Genomic DNA, 21543 nt, shown 5'->3' with positions numbered 1-21543 from the left:
TCGTGTTCTCAGCAAGATCCGTCACTAAGGTATGACAGCACCCTGACACTCCTGACGAGCTGAGAGGAACAGATGCTGGAAGGTCAAGCGTGTAACAAACTTTAGATCCTTGAAATATATTGCTCATTTCAAGGGACTTAGGTGGAGGTCCCAGCAGAAGGTCTCAGGGTACTTTCCAACGGTGGTTACCAGGGTGTCGGAACCCTTGCACAGAAGAATTTGATACATTGGATGATTAGGAAATTATTGGATGGTGATCGTGGGGGGGGGGGATATTAGTGTTTAACGTCCCGTCGACAACGAGGTCATTAGAGACGGAGCGCAAGCTCGGGTGAGGGAAGGATGGGGAAGGAAATCGGCCGTGCCCTTTCAAAGGAACCATCCCGGCATTTGCCTGAAGCGATTTAGGGAAATCACGGAAAACCTAAATCAGGATGGCCGGAGACGGGATTGAACCGTCGTCCTCCCGAATGCGAGTCCAGTGTGCTAACCACTGCGCCACCTCGCTCGGTGATGGTGATCGTGTGAGTGAGAGTCGGTACTGTCAAAACTGAAGAGGGAAGATCCCTGCTTCGGCAAGGAGAATGTCTATAGGATTTGTTTGGATGGCGCCAGTGGTGAGTCTTACTCCAGATGATGGACTAGGTCTAATAATTTCAAAGCTGAAGTTGCTGCTGAACCATAAACCTGAAAGCCACAGACCAATCAGGATGAGTGCCAAGGAAGCAGAGAGCATTAAAGATTCACATGCAGCTAGTCTTTAGTTGACAAACATGGGCAGCCCTTTTTTTTACCATTACAAAGGAGTTCCAAAAATTGGGGCTGTACAACAATGAACAAGTGCTATGTACCCTAGCAGATTTCTGCATCAACATGTACCATGCTACAATGACTCACATTTTAATGAGGGCGAACTGGAAGTAATGGAAGGAGGTCCAAGATGAGACCCTGTAGATGATACCTTGGAGGTAAGAGTTCTTCCAGGGAAACAGTTAGCAGCTATACCAAATGTGAAAGTCGTCAATATACAGAATGAGGGTGACCAGTGGTCCTAAGGTCACTAGCCTCCGATAGCAACGAGGCAGAGTTTAACACTCAGCATGGAACCCTGTGGGACACCATTGTCTTCAATCCGTGAGGAGCTGAGTAATTACAAACTCTAAACTGAAACAACCAGTGGAATAAACACTTTTGAATAAACATCAGTATTCGCAATGAGGTGTTGCCATTTAGAGAAACCCTGTTAGATTTCTGTTTCCAACCTAACCAGATGGTCAGTTATGGATGATCCCGTTCAAACTACACTGATGTGGGGACAAAAGATCCTGTGAAATAAAAACACAGTATATTCACTGGCCTACCATCCTTTCAAGCAGTTTGTAGATAACATTGCTGAGGCTAGTCAGTTGGTAGCTTTTGGTGGACATTGTGTTTTTGTCTGCCATAAGATTGGGATGGTGACACTATATCTCCATTTCAAGGTAATACACCTCCTATCCACATATGGTTGAACACTATGACAGCAGATGGAGCCCGTGAGTCACATTCAGATGTTGGATCATCTGATTATGAATCAAATCATGGCCTGGGGCCATACAGTGCAACGAGTCAAGAGCCTGAAGCAGATCCCAGTTGGTGAAAGGTTCATTATGTAATTCAGTGTGATGGAGGGGGTGATGGATAGGGCAATATCTTCAGCTCGTTTCTTATTCATTTGAAAGATAGTCTGGTAAGGACAAAATGCTGATGCTGTCACAAAATGAGTCAAGATGATCAGTAACAAATGACACATTGGTACAATCACCACCATGAAGGAAGAGATCTGGAACATTTGTTGATATTTGACAGCCCAGAAGACTATGCAGCTTGGCCCACATCTGGTATGAAGAGATACTCCTTTCCAAAGAGGAGATGTAGCACTCCCACATTCCTTCTTATTATGTTTAAATAGTGAGCCTCAGCACTACCTGTGGAGGAGATCACTTGAGGTATTGCAGGATCCTTTGATAAATTTTAATAGTTGTCACAATATCTTCGGTCCACCATGGTACTGGCCAAAAATGGAGGAGGCCTATAGAAAGGGAACAGCAGTCTCAGGGACACATGTGATCATACCAGAGATGTTTCCCGCATACTCGTTAATACTTTCTAACAGAAATGTGGTAAAGATGACAGCAACAGAATACAATTGCCAGTTGGCCCATTTAAGAGCCCAACATGGTAACTGATCCAACAGGCAGTGACAGGGAAGTGAAAGGATCACCAACAAGTGGTCACTGTCACAAAGATCATTATTTAGCAACTATTGTGGCGAAGCCACGAGATGGGGGGAAAAGATCATAAGGTCAAAAAGGTGCCATGTACGGAACTTAAGTGAGCAGCAGTACTGTCATTGAGAATAGACAGATCAAGATCAGAAAGAAGCTGCTCAATCAGAAGGCCCCTATCACATGAAATGGCAGTCCCCCAGAGGAGGTGATGCACTCTGAACGTCCTACATGTAAGAAAAGTGGTGGGGAGGGAGTTATTGGATTAAGGTGGTCATCTCAAGACAAGTGCCCTGCCTAGGGGTAAATAAATGTTACAAATGGTGATCGCTGGGTTGTTTGCCCTCGCACTGCTAATGCTTCCAACATTGTACAGGAGGGTTCACTGACAACATCTTCTGAAGCCAGAACTCTCCAGATGCACTTTCCGGGCCAGTATGATTTCAACAATGTATGGCAACCTCAAAGAGTTGGGGTATGGTCTCCAGTCTAGCGCGTTTCTTGGGGAGCAACACAGATAAGAAAACAAGAGGGAATTAGATATTGTTGCTCTGGTAGGTGAAAGCAATATCAAATGCACTTCCACTGGATCTTCATGTTGAAGCTATCCTGGTTAGGAGTGAAGAGTGAAAGGAGACAGATCCCTGCCCTGAATCGCTATCTGTGACCAGTGGGAGTGGATCATCATCAACAAACATCAGTATGGAGTCAGACAGCATGGGAGAATCTGGTGCCACCAGAGTCATCATAGTTACCCTCTCCTGAAATTTCTTCTTCTTCTTCTTCTTCTTCTTCTTCTTCTTCCTCACTTTCACAACTTTTTTTCAAAAAGGAAGGAAGATTAGTGTTTAATATCCTGTCTACAATGAGGTTACTAGAGAGAGAGCACAAATTCGAATTAAAAAAGGATGAGGAAAGAAATCAGCCTTTCAAGGAAAAGCCTTAAGCAATTTAGGGAAATCACACAAAACCTAAATCAGGATGGCCAGATGCAGGTCTGAACCATTGTCCTCCTGAATACAAATAGTGGCAGTCAAGATTCTCTTGAGGGCTTAGCTACTGTGCAAACGGGAGAAGAGTGGACAGCCCTAGGACCCACAGTCCATGGCTTGTTCAGCCACTGGCTTGTGTCACAACTTTGAGTTGTGGATTACTGGAGAGAGGGTTCCTTAGAGAGAGCCCTGTCACCGACAGATACCAGTGGAGGATCTTGCTCATGTGGCCGGGTGGAGGGAGTGGTTTCCGAAGCTGGTGCTGCAGGAACCATAACAGGGTACAGCCTACTGCCCTTATGGTCAAGTTTATTTGTGTAACTATCAGATGTCAACAATGAGGGAGTAAATACACCAGGTACTGCTGATGACCTGGCCACAGTAGTGGAATAGGCCAATACCATTGAGACTAAAGATAATCGCTCATTTTTTTCCAAGGGGTTGGCCACAGTCTACATAAACTGGGTCATTTGTACACCAGGAAGATACATGCCCAAAGCATTGGCATTTAAAGCACCGTGTTGGGAGTGGAAAGTACAGCTTCTTCACATTGCAGCACTAACAAATGATTTTTACCTTTTCTGTAAGTGAATCAGCCTCAAAAGTGAGGATGAATGTGCCATTGTTTATTTTGTCATCTGTAGGGTTTTGACATATACAACATAAAAAGTGGATCCCTCATCTCTGGTGGGTGGTGGTGGTGACAGAAAAAAAGTAGGTATGCTCAGCTTCCCAATCCATCGGATAGACAGTCAACAGTGTTTCATGTGTTCCCTACATGAGACTTAGTGGAAAGGTTTAGTAGAAGACACCGGTACACAGCATGCTGATCATGAACTCTGGCCTACAACCATTCCTCTACTTGACAGTCAAATACTGGTAATGAAAATTATGATCTGTAGCATGATTAAAACCAGTATCACCTAACCCAATGTCACAACACTACTACAGATTAGTAACCTCAACTATAAATTTTCTTCCCCCCCCCCCCCCCCCTCCCTGTATTTATTATATGGCCCCAGTAATGAGTGCAGTGTTGAGCCATAAATGAATCTTCAGAGGGTGCTACACTATATTTGAGTCTACATGATATACAAACTGCAGAATCTTGAGAATTATCAACTGAGAACAATACACAGCTTGAAGATCAGTGCAATACACTGATGCAGCCACCAATAACCTAGTCTGACAAGTCAATATATATACTTGTAAAATACGTGTTTTACAGTATCTTCTATCTACCACCATTTAGCACACAAATGATGATCTGCTTATGGTCTTAAATTCCTACCCCATCTCTCCCCTCCCCTTACCCCACTCCCTATTATTTCTCCAACCCACAAACAAAGTAACTTCTTCCAACCTCTGCTAAAGCCAATGTTGGTATATTAATGCTTCATGTTTGTAAATAAGCACAAATATTCTTTACTGTTCCTTATGAAGTTCCCTTATGGGACAATCAGTAAGAGTCATTTTCTTGAAGTAATGTAGGCCACTAGTAGCAAAATGTTACTTTAACTGTTAAAAAGGATCAAATAACAACGAAAGAAATGCAAGATCAGGCATGAACAAAATCTTAACAAAATTCATAGGGACAGTATTTTCAAGTTGCAATATTATGTTCAAATGCAAGATTTCTATTTTTATGTGCAGCTATCGCCATCTAGATCAAAAGTGACATCAGCTCCACATCATTTGTGCATATATTTATTCCAAATTTAATACAAGAACTTAGCTACTAGTATCAGATAAAGATTAGTACAAACTTATTATTGAATTACATATGCTTTTCTTAAGGAAAGCATCCATCTCTTCTCATGTACAGATCATATATGGAAAATATGAAGGCTATTTGTAATTCTAAGTGTGAAGTAAATACACACAGCACTCTTATGCATGTAATACACGTAACACATATTCCTACTGGTTACTCAAATATTATTGATTCACTCAAATATGACTGAGCACAATCAGTACTACTCACTAAACATAATACATACCGTATGTGTCCCGAGTCACCAGAACTGCTTTGTCTACTGTGTTGGGACTGGCTATTTAGAGAGCTGTATCCCGAGGCACGACTCATTTGGCTCGTATTGGAAGAGTTTCGTGAATGACCCAATTCATGAGTTTCATCAACTTCAGGTGCTACTGATACTGTACCCTCTGGTTGTTCCTGAGGTTCTGTAGCACCCTGCCCCACTCCTGATATCAGTTCTGCAAAGAAAAGATGAACACAATCTTTTCACACACTGTTAAAACCTATTTAAATGTGGAGTTACAACATGTGGTTAATGTAAGTAAGTGACACATTAAGTTACCAATACATTACATGGAACCAGAAAGAGCAAATGAGTGACTGCATTATTCCGTCATTCATTTGTGGCAGCTGGCAACACTACCACTGCCGATTCCCCTCCTCCATCTCTCATACTATTACAAAACAATTTAACTCAGGATATGTTTTCTGAAACGAGGTTTCAGAAGAGCCATAATATATATTCTCTAAATTTGAATTATTTATTCACACAAAAACTCCTAATAGTGGTATGAGCACAAATATTTCCCAAGAGAATCAATTAATAGACCCAAAAAATACAGTTGTAAGTACAAAGAAACACCAAATAACATGGTCTACCAAGTTCTTATTTGGTTGATAAAACCACACGTTTAACATAGATACAATGACAGAATTCACACATTTAAAAATGGGAAAAAACCACCTAACCACCTGAATTTTGTCAAATAATTCACGTCCAATGTTGTGATAAAGTTACTGTTTTCTAGTCATATGATGCCTTAAAAATTTTACATTTATTTTTAGATTATTTTGGAGTAGTGATACACACAATTCTAAGCACTAAAGAACTGCATTGTAAGATCACATCTTGGTGCCATAATCCACAGTGGAAAAACTATTTTCACAAGTTATCTTTCATTATCACTATGCTCATGAATTTTAAAAAAAGCAGAGGAAGATTTGGGTTTGATATCCTGTCAATGATGAGGTTGTAAAGATCTCCAAAAGAGGCAGGGTGATAAAGCAAATTAGGTATGTCATTTTTATCACATAAAACCTAAATCAGAATAGCAAGATGGTAATTTGAATACCATTCTCAAATTCAACACTATTGTGCTAGTTACTTTATTGCCCCATTCAGTAATTAAAACAAACTGTACAACTGAAAATACTTTGATTATAAAGGAAAAATAAAAAGGATTCAGAAAAATCATCTACACAGGTATATCCTATCATCATTTGTCTACACAGCCATTGTTTCATTCTACACACTTTTGATATCATGTCAGGCCTTATGGTGACAATGTGCAAGGTCAGTGCCATAATAAGTCATATTTTATCCAAAGTTTATACCACTAAGGCATAGAAGCTGCTTCTGTCTTTGATGTATAGATGATCCTCCTTCCATTTTCATGGTCAGCTTGCCCCAGTCTGCTGCTGTGTATGTCCATTCATGGACATATGGCCACTATCTTTTTGTGAGTCATATAATTCTGTAATCACGGGCTACTGATCACATTTTCTGTGTGCATATATTTGTAACTGAACAGAAGAGTTTTGGAATAATCAGTTGCATCCACATACAGAAAACCACCCAGGAATTCAGTTAACATGATTTAGTAACACTGCATCTACATGGATACCCTGCAAATCACTTTTAAGTGCCTGGCAGAGGGTACATTGAACCACCTTCACGATTCTCTATTATTCCAGTCTCGTGTAGGGCGCGGAAAGAATGAACACCTTTATCTGGACTAGAAATTGAGACTTGGTCCTCCTGAATAGGAAATGTTCATGTCATTATCAAAACAATGAATTACAACACACATCCAGTTTTCTGAGGTCACCAGAACTGTGCAGTGATTGGCAGCCACACAGTATGTTTCTACAGTCCTGAGAGCGTGAGCAAAGGACAACTGCTGCTAATCAGTATATGATAACAGGGACTGTGTGTCTGAGAACATCTTTAAAATATTAATTTCAGTTTCAAGTTTTGATTAACACTCATGTCCTGGAGTTTTTAACATTCAGTTTTACACATTTCCCTTCCCTCATGTTCTGTTACTATTGATAATTATGTATCATACCTAATATAAAAACAGACTCAGAATCAGAATTTTATTGTCCCATAACATACATGGTAAATCACTGATTTACACTACAGGAGACTCATTGAGCTTATAAATATAATAGACTATACACAGAATACAACATTTACTAGAATGAAATATTTGAATATATGCACTACTTATTTCTATCCTGCTCAAATGGTCAGATCGACATTAAAAAATTCATCAACAGATTAATAGAATTTTTGTACCAGAGTGCTATATAATTTTCTTTTTACTGAACCACTTTCAATCCCTTGAAAATCTGTGTTTTTTAACTTATTGTATATTTTCATTCCTATATATTGTGGGGTCCGTGAGTAGGAAATATGAAACGTTCTTTATTTCTAGTATCATAAATATGCTGGAAGTTATTTGGAGCAAACAATTCTGGATTATTATTTATGAAAAGAATTATATCATACAAATACGGTGAGGGAACACTTAGTATGGTTATGTCTCTTAGTAGTGGACACACGCACGCACACACACACACACACACACACACACACACACACACACACACACACACACACACACACACACACACTTTCTAGAGTTTTTATGACATTTTTGCTAATTTCTTCTGCATTTTTATTTTATATCAGTACTGATGTGTCATCAGCGAATAAAACTGAATGATGATTTATATTTACGTGTAAGTCACTTATGTAAAAAAGAAAAATTATTTACTGTAGAAATGATCCTTGTGGTATCCCTTTGAGACAGTTCTCCATTTTGAGGAGTATTTTCCCCTGTCTGATGTGACTACCCTTCTCTGTCCCTGTCAAATATAACAAACAACTCTACAGCACTGCCTGTAATTCTGTATTTTTGCATTTTATATAATAGGGAGTGGTGCACACAGTCGAATGCTTTGGGTGAGTCACAGAAGATCCCTGCAACTTTTTGTGGTTTATCTAAGATGGAACTAAGTTTATTTATGAATTCATTAATTGCATAAATTGTACTTTCACCTTTCTGGAAGTCAAACTGATTTTTTTTTTTCAGTTACGTTCAATTTGTGACAAATTTTGAATTTTTATTGCAAGGATCATTCCATATATTAGAGAACACAGGAATAAGGGAAATTGGGTGGTAATTTCCTGCATCTTATTTAAAGTCTTTTTTAAATAATTGTTTCACTTCCAGATATTTTAGAATGTCTGGAAAGTAGCCTGATTCAAGTGATTTATTAATTATTTCAGAGAGTGGATGTGCTATTATATTTGAAGGTACTGTGATGACTTTAACAGGTATTTCGTCCCATCCCATTGAATTTTTATTTTTTACTTTTAATATACTATTTTTTGCATATTTTACTGTTACTTTGTCAAATTTAATAAGAGTCCCATTCTTTCTCTGAGTTGACACAAATAAATTTACATTATCTTGATATGAGTTACATCTACATCAACATCAGATTTTGCTACTGTTATAAAATACTGGTTAAAATGTTCTGATATTTGAGCAGAATTTACAATTATGTCTTGTATCTTTATTTTAGAAATTTCCTGGTGGCTAGGATTGATTTCAAGTTCAGATCTGACAACTGTGCATACTGCCTTGGATTTATTTCTGTGGTTTTTGCTAAGTATGGCATTTACCACTTCCTTTGCTGCTTGTACAACATTCCTAAATATTTTTAATAAGATTTAAAGAACTCAGTTCTGTTATTGGATTTCAGCTCAGCGTGTAGTTGTCTCTTTCTATTACTAGCTATTATTATGCCAGTAACTTTAGTTTATTACTTGTCTTTCTACGACAGACTCCAGGTGGGAAAGTTTCATTGAAAATATGTAAAAATCTGTTTAAAAACTTATCAATTTTTTAAACATGAGCTTTCATGTTGTAATGACCAACTTACCTGTCTCTATCTACAACAGAACAAGTTCACTGAACTGTCTTTTCATGAAACATCTCTTTACATTTTCCTTATTTATCTTTAGTAATTCAATAAGTAAAGCAGAGTGATCCGAGATACCAGGATCTAAAGAAAATTTGGTAATGTCATTAAATGTGCGATACTGGCCATTAAAATTGCTACACAAAGAAGAAATGCAGATGATAAACGGGTATTCATTGGACAAATACATTGTTCTAGAACTGACATGTGATTACATTTTCACACAATTTGGGAGCATAGATCATGACAAATCACTACCCAGAACAACCATCTCTGGCCGAAATAACGGCCTTCATACGCCTCAGCATTGAGTCAAACAGAGCTTGGATGGCGTGTACAGGTGCTGCCCATGCAGCTTCAACACGATACCACAGTTCATCAAGAGTAGTGACTGGCGTATTGTGATGAGCCAGTTGCTCGGCCACCATTGACCAGACTTTTCCAATTGCTGAGAGCTCTGGAGAATGTGCTGGCCAGGGCAGAAGTCGAACATTTTCTGTATCCAGAAAGGCTAGTACAGGACCTGCAACATGCGGTCGTGCATTATCCTGCTGAAACATAGGGTTTCGCAGGGCTCGAATGGAGGGTAGAGCCACAGGTCGTAACACATCTGAAATGTAACATCCACTGTTCAAAGTGCCGTCAATGTGAACAAGAGGTGACAGAGACGTGTAACCAATGGCACCCCATACCATCACGCCGGGTGATACGCCAGTATGGCGATGATGAATACACGGTTCCAATGCGCGTTCACCATGAGGTCGCCAAACACAGATGCAACCATCATGATGCTGTAAACAGAACCTGGATTCATCCAAAAAATGACGTTTTGCCACTCATGCACCCAGGTTCGTCATTGAGTACACGATCGCAGGTGCTCCTGTCTGTGATGCAGCGTCAAGGATAACCGCAGGCATGGCCTCCGAGCTGATAGTCCACGCTGCTGCAAACGTCATCGGACTGTTCGTACAGATGGTTGTCGTCTTGCAAATGTCCCCATCTGTTGACTCAGCGATCAAGACGTGGCTGCACGATCCGTTACAGCCATGCGGATGACATGCCTGTCATCTCGACTGCTAGTGATACGAGGCCGTTGGGATCCAGCACGGCGTTCCGTATTACCCTCCTGAACCCACCGATTTCATATTCTGTTAACAGTCATTGGATCTCGACCAACGTGAGCAGCAATGTCGCGATACGATAAACCGCAATCGCGATAGGCTACAATCCGACCTTTATCAAAGTCGGAAACGTGATGGTACGCATTTCTCCCCCGTACACGAGGCATCACAACAACGTGTGACCAAGCAATGCCGGTCAACTTTCCTTATGTCAGCATGTTGTAGGTGTCACCACCGGCACCAACCCTGTGTGAATGCTCTGAAAAGCTAATCATTTTCATGCCACAGCATCTTCTTCCTGTCGGTTAAATTTCGTGTCTGTAGCACGTCATCTTCATGGTGTAGCAATTTTAATGGCCAGTAGTGTATAATTTGTTAAAATATTGTGTATACACATTGTAGTTTGCTCATTTACTCTTGTTAAATCACTGAAATGTAGTCTAAAGTCATATTATTAAATTAAGTCAACAAACTTAGTTGACAAGTCTGTTTCACTTGACATATCTACGTTAAAATCAGCAGCAATTTCAATTTTTTCCCTCTTTTTCTTTTATGAATTTGTGAAGAGGACACTGGAATTTCTCAAAAAATAATTTAGTCATATCACTACCTGGGATCTTATATACTGAGATAATAATAATATGTTGTTCTAGCTCTACACAGCAACATTCAAATGTAATTTCTTCACTAAGAAAATTAAAGTCGTATCTTTCTTTATATTCTAACAAGTTGTATACAGGAGCCACCACGGGTTCTGTTTTCCTACAAAAAAGGTTAGCTGCTGTAGATGTTTTTAATTTGTTTAAAACGGAGATCGAATCTTTCGTAAGCCAGAGTTCGTTTACGCAAATGACTTTCAAATTTTTTTCCTTGTGAAAGACTAATTTTTAGCTCCACAATTTTCGTGATTTTATCTTGTGGACATGCTGCACTGAGGCCGTTTATGTTCCAAAGCATTAAAAATTAGGACTTACACTTATAGTTTTAAACACGTCTTTCCCTGAACATCATTGTTCTTTTCTTACTGTATTCCCCCTCCCCCCCATCGCTAGCTGTTAGTTTCCCCTGCTTCGAATAATTTACCGATTGAAATTGTGCAGCAACAAGAATGGTCCAAATACTGAATTCTGTGGACCATTGGTTGTAATTTTCTCCCTTTGAAATCCGCATGAGCTACCTAACGTACTCCACCTCTTCGTATCAATTAGATACAGCATAAACCACTAGCGTTTGGGATTCCTGTCAGGTCGGATTGAGGGAGGACATAGAAGCAATTCAGAGGCGGGCTGCTAGATTTGTTACTGGTAGGTTTGATCATCACGAGAGTGTTACGGAAATGCTTCAGGAACTCGGATGGGAGTCTCTAGAGGAAAGGAGGTGTCCTTTTCATGAATCGCTACTGAGGAAATTTAGAGAACCAGCATTTGAGGCTGACTGCAGTACAATTTTACTGCCGCCAACTTACATTTCGCGGAAAAACCACGAAGATAAGAGAGATTAGGGCTCGTATAGAGGCATATAGGCAGTCATTTTTCCCTCGTTCTGTTTGGGACTGGAACGGGGAGAGAAGATGCTAGTAGTGGTACGAGGTACCCTCCGCCACGCACCGTATGGTGGATTGCGGAATATGTATGTAGATGTAGAACTCATTCGACCTTGAAAGCCAAAACTTTTATGTTCCTCCAAAAGAATGTTTTTAGATATTTATTCCAAATTCAACTGTGCAAATCACAACAATCCTGATAGGAGAACTTGTTATTTAGATATTTCAAGACATTGTCATTGAAATAGTAAATGGGATGCTGGAGAGGGCCTTCTAGAACCTGAATTATCGCTGACAAACTATTTACTTGTCTAAACAGAAGTATTTCCTTGCTGCAGGAGTGTAGTTAATGAACATCAACTGTGAACTGTAGTTTTACTGACTTAGTTTTTACAGTAGCCACAGATAAATAAATCTTCACATACCATACTTTTAGTAGTAAACGCGAAAGATATTGACTTTATGACTGCCATAAATTTACCATAATCTCTCTGTAGTCTCTCATCACCTTTTGCTGTGGGCACAAGACCTGGGTTTACTGCTAGATCAACATTTCAACACCTGCATTGGGGGTTTGGAAGGAGTTATACAGAAAATTTCAACTGGAATGTAAAAGCAGAGAACATTCATTCTGGATAATTTCATACACAATTACACATACAAAGAATAATTCTCAACAGTCTCAAGCTCACTTGAACTGGATCGAAACTTGATTAGTGCATCACGAAGCTCAGTTTGTGTGAGGGATGCTACTGCAGCTGAGCGCGTCCTTTCTTCAGCTCACTGCGTCAATGGCCCATAACTAAACAAACACTATAACTGCACTTGGCCAAGCTGTGTTATTGGCTTCTGGTGGGCAGTTGTTGGCTGCAAAGTCAGTTATCAGCTGCTTCCTATGGCTCAGTTTCCGGGCTTGTTCCTCAGTCTGAGACCGAAGACTCCTCCAGTATCCATGACTTCTTACAGAACGTCTAAAATTTCTTTTTCCAAGTCCATAGAAGAACTTCATTTCCCCTTCCATTCCCCATATAGGACCAGGGTTTTGGTTAGCATCATCACCACTGGCCAAGTTCATGATCTCTGCATGCCAGTCCGTGCCATTCTCTCTCTCTCTCTCTCTCTCTCTCTCTCTCTCTCTCTCTCTCTCTCTCTCTCTCTCTCTCTCTCCCCCCCCCCTTCCCCTTTAATAATTTTTTCCTGGTTTTCGTAGCCAATGTTTCTCGAGAGCTTTCCACATTTAAAAAATAACATTTCTTCCCCGGGTCTCCAGTCGCAATATAACAGAGGTAAAATGCTGTCTACTTGAAACTGCATTTGAATACATTAAATCATCACCCAGGCGAACTCAGTATCCATCCGAAGTAACGAACTGCATCTGGTCACCTTCCTGGAATTCCATTCTGGCCTTGTTGTTGTTGTTATGGTCTTCAGTCCAGAGACTGGTTTGATGCAGCTTTCCATGTTACCCTATCCTGTGCAAGGTTCATCATCTCTGAGTAACTACTGCATCCTACATCCTTCTGAACCAGCTTAGGATACTCATCCCTTGGTCTCCCCCTGAGATTTTTTCCCTCGACGCTTCCCTCCAATACTAAATTGGCGATCCCTTGATGCCTCAGACCGTGTCCTACGAACCGATCCCTTCTTCTAGTTGTGCCACAAATTCCTCTTCTCCCCAGTTCTATTCAGTACCTCCTCATTAGTTACGTAATCTACCCATCTAATCTTCAGCATTCTTCTGTAGCACCATATTTCGAAAGCTTCTATTCTCTTCTTGTCTAAACTATTTATCGTCCATGTTTCACTTCCATACATGGCTACACTCGATACAAATACTTTCAGAAAGGACTTCCTGACACTTAAATCTATACCGTTAACAAATTTCTCTTCTTCAGAAACGCTCTCCTTGCCACAGCCAGTCTGCATTTTATATCCTCTCTACAACGACCATCATCAGTTATTTTGCTCCCCAAATAGCAAAACTCATCTACTACTGTAAGTGTCTCATTTACTAATCTAATTCCCTCAGCATCACCCGATTTAATTCGACTACATTCCATAAGCCTCGTTTTGTTTTTGTTGATGTTCATCTTATATCCTCCTTTCAAGACACTGGCCATTCCGTTCAAATGCTCTTCCAGGTCCCTTGCTGTCTGACAGAACCACAATGTCTATCGGCAAACCTCAGGGTTAATATTTCCTCTCCATGGATTACGAATGCTAATGCTATCTCTCCGTAAAAGGCTAGATTCTCATCCATATACGTTACAATATTATGCGGATGTAACGTAACAGTATTAGGAAACTACAAGTTCACATTGCTGAATTCGCGCTAAGGGCTCCGCGCGACCTTGAACCGGCCTTGTTCGCAGGTGAATACCAGCGTGGCTTATATAGTAACAGCAGGCATGTTAGTGCGAAGCTGAACCGCGTTATCCATCCAGAATTCATCAAATACATACTTTGGTTGACGCTGTACCGGTTGTCTTCAGGATGATACAGTTTGAAGTTGAGTTCTATACCTTTGGTAGACCTGCATGCATAAGAGTCCGCAAGAGAGTAAAAGGGGAGCACTTTCTGCAACCCCCTCCGCCACGGAATCCGGAGTACAGTTCTTATTCATTTTTTCATTACAGAAATATGGCACACTTCTAGAAGTGGTTTAACCAATTGTCAAATTATCTGGCTGATCGCAGTGAGAAAGTACTATAGCAATTACCATCTTATCTTTAGAAGTGTAACACCAGACAGTAGAGCGCGGGCTACATTCGTTTGTCAGTCGTTCTCCCTTCCATAATAATGAACACGCTGCTGTACTGCGGATCAAACGATGGCGGAAGAAAACTGCTCTTCTGTGCCGTGCCGACTTCCTTAATTGGCTTCTTGGAAGTATTGTTACAAAGTTGGCTACGAGCGGCGCCCCGACTGTAGCGGAATGAAATTCCCCATCTCACCTTCAACAATAGCTAACTACAGCGCTTCCTGAAGCATTGTATGGTTACACAGAACGCCAAGTGATGCAGCATGTGCACTGCGCTAGGCTTTAATGCTCGCTTTACCAGCAGCTTTGTCGGCTTCATCACGAGAAGGCATCCAAGAATACGTTTCGTCATTTCATGGTGCTGGAAGGAAGTGTAGCCCGCGTAAAGCAGGCTGGTGAGTTAGTTTAGTATATTATGTTAATTTAACAACAAGGGAACGTTATTGCCAGGTCCGGGCATTCAGACTCGAAATGAGGCTAATCCCGTGAACTTCAGTAGGCTTAAGTCGGGAAAAACGAAAATTCATATTTCTCGGGGCTGGCATGGCCCGGCGGGAGTCAGCAACTTTTGTGGGAGAAGGATGTATACCTCCAGCATGTGTAGACGGCAGAGCAGTCAGCTTCACACTCCCCCGAGAGTTCTCCCGCAGTCCTTTCTCTTTAGGAAAAACATTCATTTCCGACACACATCTTCCGATATCACCAATACGACTTCGGGTGACGAAGGCTATGTAGGTTTCTACCAACATTGTAAGTTGTTATATGGGTTTTCTCATATCACAATACTGATTAGGATCACTCTGCGGTTTTCTACGCGTATCTGACATCTGGGTGTGCAATGAATGGCTACCAGTATTACTCTTACCACAATTACACACAAGAAATTTAGTATGCTGTGACATACTCTTACGGCCATTAAAATTGCTACACCACGAAGATGACTTGCTACAGACGCGAAATTTAACCGACAGGAAGAAGATGCTGTGATATGCAAACGATTAGCTTTTCAGAACATTCACACAAGGTTGGTGCCGGTGGCGACACCTACAACGTGCTGACATGAGGAAAGTTCCCAACCGATTTGTCATACACAAACAGCAGTTGACCGGTGTTGCCTGGTGGAACGTCGTTGTGATGCCTCGTGTAAGGAGGTGAAATGCGTACCATCACGTTTCCAACTTTGATAAAGGTCGGATTGCAGCCTATCGCGATTATGATTTATCGTATCGCGACATTGCTGCTCGCGTTGGTAGAGATCCAATGACTGTTAGCAGAATATGGAATCGGTGGGTTCAGGAGGGTAATACGGAACGTCGTGCTGGATCCCAACGGCCTCGTATCACTAGCAGTCGAGATGCAGGTATCTTATCCGCATGGCTGTAACGGATCGTGCAGCCACGTCTCGATCTCCGAGTCAACAGATGGGGACGTTTGGAAGCCAACAACCATCTGCACGAACAGTTCGACGACGTTTGCAGCAGCATGGACTATCAGCTCGGAGACCATGGCTGCGGTTATCCTTGACGCTCCATCACAGACAGGAGCGCCTGTGATGGTGTACTCAACGACGAACCTGGGTGCACGAATGGCAAAACATTTTTTCGGACGAATCCAGGTTCTGTTTACAGCATCATCATGGTCGCAACTGTGTTTGGCGACATCGTGGTGAACGCACATTGGAAGCGTGTATTCGTCATCGCCATACTGGTGTATCACCCGGCGTGATAGTATGGGGTGCCATTGGTTACACGTCTCGGCCACCTCTTGTTCGCATTGATGGCACTTTGAACAGTGGATGTTACATTTCATTTCAAATGTGTTACGACCCGTGGCTCTACCCTATATTTCAGCAGGATAATGCACGACCTCATGTTGCAGGTCCTGTACGGGCCTTTCTGGATACAGAAAATGTTCGACTTCTGCCCTGGCCAGCACATTCTCCAGATCTCTCACCAACTAAAAACGTCTGGTCAATGGTGGCCGAGCAACTGGCTCGTCACAATACGCCAGTCACTACTCTTGATGAACTGTGGTATCGTGTTGAAGCTGCATGGGCAGCTGTACCTGTACACGCCATCCAAGTTCTGTTTGACTCAATGCCGAGGCGTATTAAGGCCGTTATTACGGCCAGAGGTGGTTGTTCTGGGTACTGACTTCTCAGGATCTATGCACCCAACTTGCGTGAAAATGCAATCACTTGTCAGTTCTACAACAATGTATTTGTCCAATGAATACCCGTTTATAATCTGCATTTCTTCTTGGTGTCGCAATTTTAATGGCCAGGAGTGTATGTACTTGATAATTTACACCTCGGCAAAACTGTTTCCTTAGCCAATGCGGCTCAAAAATATTGCAATATTGATAACATCTTACACGAAGCATCACTGTGGTATGATTTTTGGTCAATGACAGCATAAACTGAAGTCACATAACTTATTGCATACCTCCTGACATCAGTGTCGGACACCTTTTTCCCCAAGCGTAATGCCGCAGCTCGACGTGGCATGGACCCAACAAGTCGCTGGAAGTCCCCTGCTGAAATACTGAGCCATGCAGCCTGTATGGCCGTCCACAATAGTGAAAGTGTTGCAGGTGCAGGACTTTGTGTACGAACTGACCTCTCGATTATATTCCATAAATGTCCGATGGGATTCCTGGCTGGCCAAGTCATTCACTCGAATTATTCAAAATGTTCTTCAAACCAATAGTAGACAATTGTGGCCTGGTGACCATGGTGCACTGTCATCCATAAAAATTCCACGGTTGTTTGGGAACATGAAGTCCATAAATGGCTGCAAATGGTTTCCAAGTAGACGAGCATTGCCATTTCCAGTCAATGATCGGTTCAGTTGGACCAAAGGACCGAGTCCATTCCCTGTGAATACAGCCCACACCATTATGGAATCACAACCAGCTTGCACGGTGTCTTCTTGACAACTTGGGTGCACGGCTTCGCAGGCTCTGCGCCACACTCGGAACCCGACAATCAGCTCTTAGCAACTGAAATCGAGACTCGTCTGACCAGGCCACGGTTTTTCAGTTGTCTATGGTCCAACCGATATGGTCACGACCAAGGAGATGCGCTGCAAGCGATGTCGTGCTCGGTCGTCTGCTGCCGTACCAAATTTCACCGCACTGTCCTAATGGATATGTTCGTCGTACGTCTCACATTGATTTCTGCAATTATTTCATGCAGTTCAAAATGGTTCAAATGGCTCTGAGTACTATAGGACTTAACATCTGAGGTCATCAGTCCTCTTGACTTAGAACTACTTAAACCTAACTAACCTAAGGACACCACACACATCCATGCCCGAGGCAGGATTCGAACCTGCGACCGCAGCGGTCGCGCGGTTCCAGACTGTAGCGCCTAGAACCGCTCGCCCACTATGGCCGGCTATTTCATGCAGTGTTGTTTATCTGTTAGCACTGACAGCTCTACGGAAACGTAGCTACTATGTGTCAGTAAGTGAAGGTAGTAGGCCACTGCGTTGTCCGTAGTGAGAGGTAGTACCTGAAATTTGGCATTATCGGCACATTCTTGACTGTGGATTTCTGAATACTGAATTCCCTTACGATATCCGAAGTGAAATGTCCCATACGTCTAGCTCCAATTACCATTCAGTGTTCAAAGTCGTGCTGTCAAAATCACGCCGGAAACCTTTTCACATGAATCACCTAAGTTCAAATGACATCTCCGCCAATACACTGTCCTCCTGTAACTTGTGTACCTTATACTACCGCCATCTGTATATGTGCATATCGCTATCCCATTTCTCTTGTCACTTGAGTGATACCTATAAAATACCAATCACTGATATTATTGATAAAAATACAGAGATTTTCCTTTTATTGAAAAGGCTGTATTAACTGCTCTTGCCTTGCCCGTTACTACATGCACAGCTGACCGATTCTTCAGTACTCTAGGAAGAGTGAAACTGGTTATGTTCTACAATGAGTAAAAACAGGTTATGTGAGCTATACATGCCAAGCGTTCGCATAAGGAAAGTGACTGAAAAAAAACTTGATTTTACGCACTTAATCATTGACAAATTTGGGCAACAGCTTCTGCGATTTTGATTAGTTTTCACACAAGATCACATGTAATATTACATTTTGTGTAGTTTCCTATCACATGTAGTTTTTCAATGTTATTCTTTCCTTCAGCATTTCTTTTTAGGAAAACTACTATATTATTTCGAACTGGAATTTGTGAACTTGAACTTGATATGATCGAAATTGCGTTTTTGTGAATGTGAATGGATGTATTTTTTTTTGTAAGCAGAGTTTCAGATAACAGCGTAGAAGCATTTTTGAAATTTCTCTGCAGTTTCACTTTCGAGAAAGATCAGTCAAAGGCTATTCATGCCTGGTTATTTTTGTTTATAACCAACAGCATTCTCGTAACGATTTTTTCCTACTTCGTAATATTCATATTCAATGTCACTTTAACATTTTTCATACATGAATAAAAATATCTTTTGTAAATGTTTTATGCTTTATTTCCTAACTTACTGATCCTTTTGTTGAACATGAGTCAGATTAAATCTTGAAAGGATATAATTTTAGATCATCAGCTTCAAAAAATGTTTCACATGCATGATCATTTTAATAACACAAAAAGGTTTACTTTGAACGTAAGCACGAAACCATGCTTACTTTTCATGTAGCAATGTAATATATATAGAACAAATACTGAGTAGATAACTACCATTTCTCTGGGATATAATAATAAATGGCAGCTTTCAAGTCTTACCGCCTCCGTCCCCCCTCCCGAAAAATTTCTTGGACGCCCATAACTCCATGTCCTTCCACTATAACTAAGCAGGTCTACGGGAATGACATGCTTAACGTTTATACAATACTACAACAGCGCTGGATCATATAGGGCTCGTCCTGTGAACAAATATCATTAACATCAAACAAATCCCTACATATAGAGGCTCACTATCTCCGAGTCTAAAGTTGTAGCGAGTGTTTGATATGCAATCTTATGGGAAGCGTAGTTGCTTGCAGTCGCCTTTTTCATGCCCTCTTCGAGCTGGGAGAAACATTATAAGAAGGGCTGCACTCACTTCCCGCAGAGTTCACACACTGCTTTCATTAAGGGTATCGCAAAGCTCTGTAGCTGAAGCATTGATGGTCAGAGTAAAAACGCACTCTGTTGGCATTATTTACATTTTATCAAATTAGCGCACAAATTTTCTACATTCCATTCATGTTCATAATTCTAGCGTAACTTCTTTGTCTGAAACTGTATCTTGATATTTTTGTCAGTGCCGTGTCATGCTTTTTGATAACATTCAATATGTAACTTACGATTTACAGTTTTTTTAATTTATATTTTACTTGCGAAAATCTCCAGCTCTTAGTATCTAGACAACTAAGGAACAACTTCTTAGTTCGACATAACTGATAATATAGTACAACGACTATCACGTCTACAAAAAAGTTCGTCATGGACAGAAAAGGAAGTGGGAAATGGTACGCTAAATGTAACGGCGTAATGACGGTGCTGTCTGTGTATTTAGATACGAGCGACCATTGATTTTTATGACATGGTTACGATTGTGTGCCCACGACACTCTCGTGTGGAGTGGGAGCGCCGCACGCCCAGGCCGTGTTTGTAGCGTAAGCTTGCAGACGTTACCATGGAAACGTAAACAAATGGCACGGTATGACGGGTAAACACTAAACACTTTCTGGTATTGGAACAACTATGGACATCAGTGTGCTATTTCCCGCTGCTCCATAGGAGTGGTATCTAAAAGGAAAGAAAAAGAAGAGGGGGGGGGGGGGGGGGGAGCGTGCAGATAACGGTTGCAAATATGCATTTAGTCACTGCATATCTCAAAAATAAGTCAATAAAATAAATAGCGGGGACATTATCGTTTAACGGCCCACGACGAAAGCAACATGGATGTATGCCAAATTCGGATCTGTCAACGATTAGGAACGCGGAATCGCCCGTGTCCCTTTCACAGCGACCACCACGACATTTGCACTGATCTATTTAACCCTTGGAGCCCCAGTTGTTTCTGTCTCAAACCACAATTTTATTCATATTGTTTGAAAGTACCAGTGTTTTAGCACGAACCACAGATACTACTAAATGCCCGATGCAACAACGGTATTTCCGATAACGGGTCCAGTGACCCATCTTCGCTGCGTTTTACAGCCCCAGATATAAGCGGGCTGGAGAAATGCCACCCTCTGCAGATTCACGTCCCTTCTTCATGCATGTTACGCTTAGCTACTACATCTTTCAGTTACCTGGTAGGTTTAAGCATAATAATTTACATTTTTCATAGGTCTGCAGTTTCCATTATACAAAGCAGATGATAGGAGCACTGGTATACTGCATAGCTGCAGTGGATCGAGTCCTGGTTTCATTTACGCGAGGAACGTTCTGCTGTCAAAGCTAATCTAGACTAAAATTAACATTATACATCTGCTTCCTCGTAAAGAGATAGTAGACAAACATAATACACGATGAAACACAGGCTACTTGGAATATAGGATTCAGAAACACATCGCGACGTTACGCACAACTACACTTTTTGCCGTAAAGCTGTGTGTTGTATAAGTTAACAGCGGATTCTAACATTTAACTACATCGTTTTTACGCGTAGTCAGCAAGTAAAATTGCGAGGGGGGAGATGGTAAAATATCAGCAGACGGAACTCTCCTCGCGGACGAATGTCGTCTGAAACCACCAACTTGGCGAACGAAGTGAGCAGCTCGACCTAAAGATCTAAGGCCTACGAGGCATGTTTTGAATGCTGCTGCTCGGTCTGTAGTTTAGTGGCGTTCAACGGCGAGGTT

At 41.3% G+C, this 21543-nt stretch overlaps 1 protein-coding gene across 3 annotated transcripts in view; it reads right to left on the bottom strand.

Annotated features, from left to right (window-relative positions):
• LOC126183835 (protein FAM102A) overlaps window positions 1-21543 on the bottom strand; it is a 459083-nt gene that overhangs the window by 68931 nt on the left and 368609 nt on the right. For all 3 annotated transcript variants that reach the window (XM_049926094.1, XM_049926095.1, XM_049926096.1), the window contains exon 5: window positions 5260-5476. In XM_049926094.1, the coding sequence (XP_049782051.1) occupies window positions 5260-5476 (217 nt within the window). The remainder of the gene's footprint in view (window positions 1-5259; window positions 5477-21543) is intronic.

Source organism: Schistocerca cancellata, chromosome 4, assembly GCF_023864275.1.
Source record: "Schistocerca cancellata isolate TAMUIC-IGC-003103 chromosome 4, iqSchCanc2.1, whole genome shotgun sequence".
Taxonomy (NCBI): Eukaryota; Metazoa; Arthropoda; class Insecta; order Orthoptera; family Acrididae; genus Schistocerca; species Schistocerca cancellata.
This window is presented reverse-complemented; position numbering and strand designations above follow the sequence as displayed.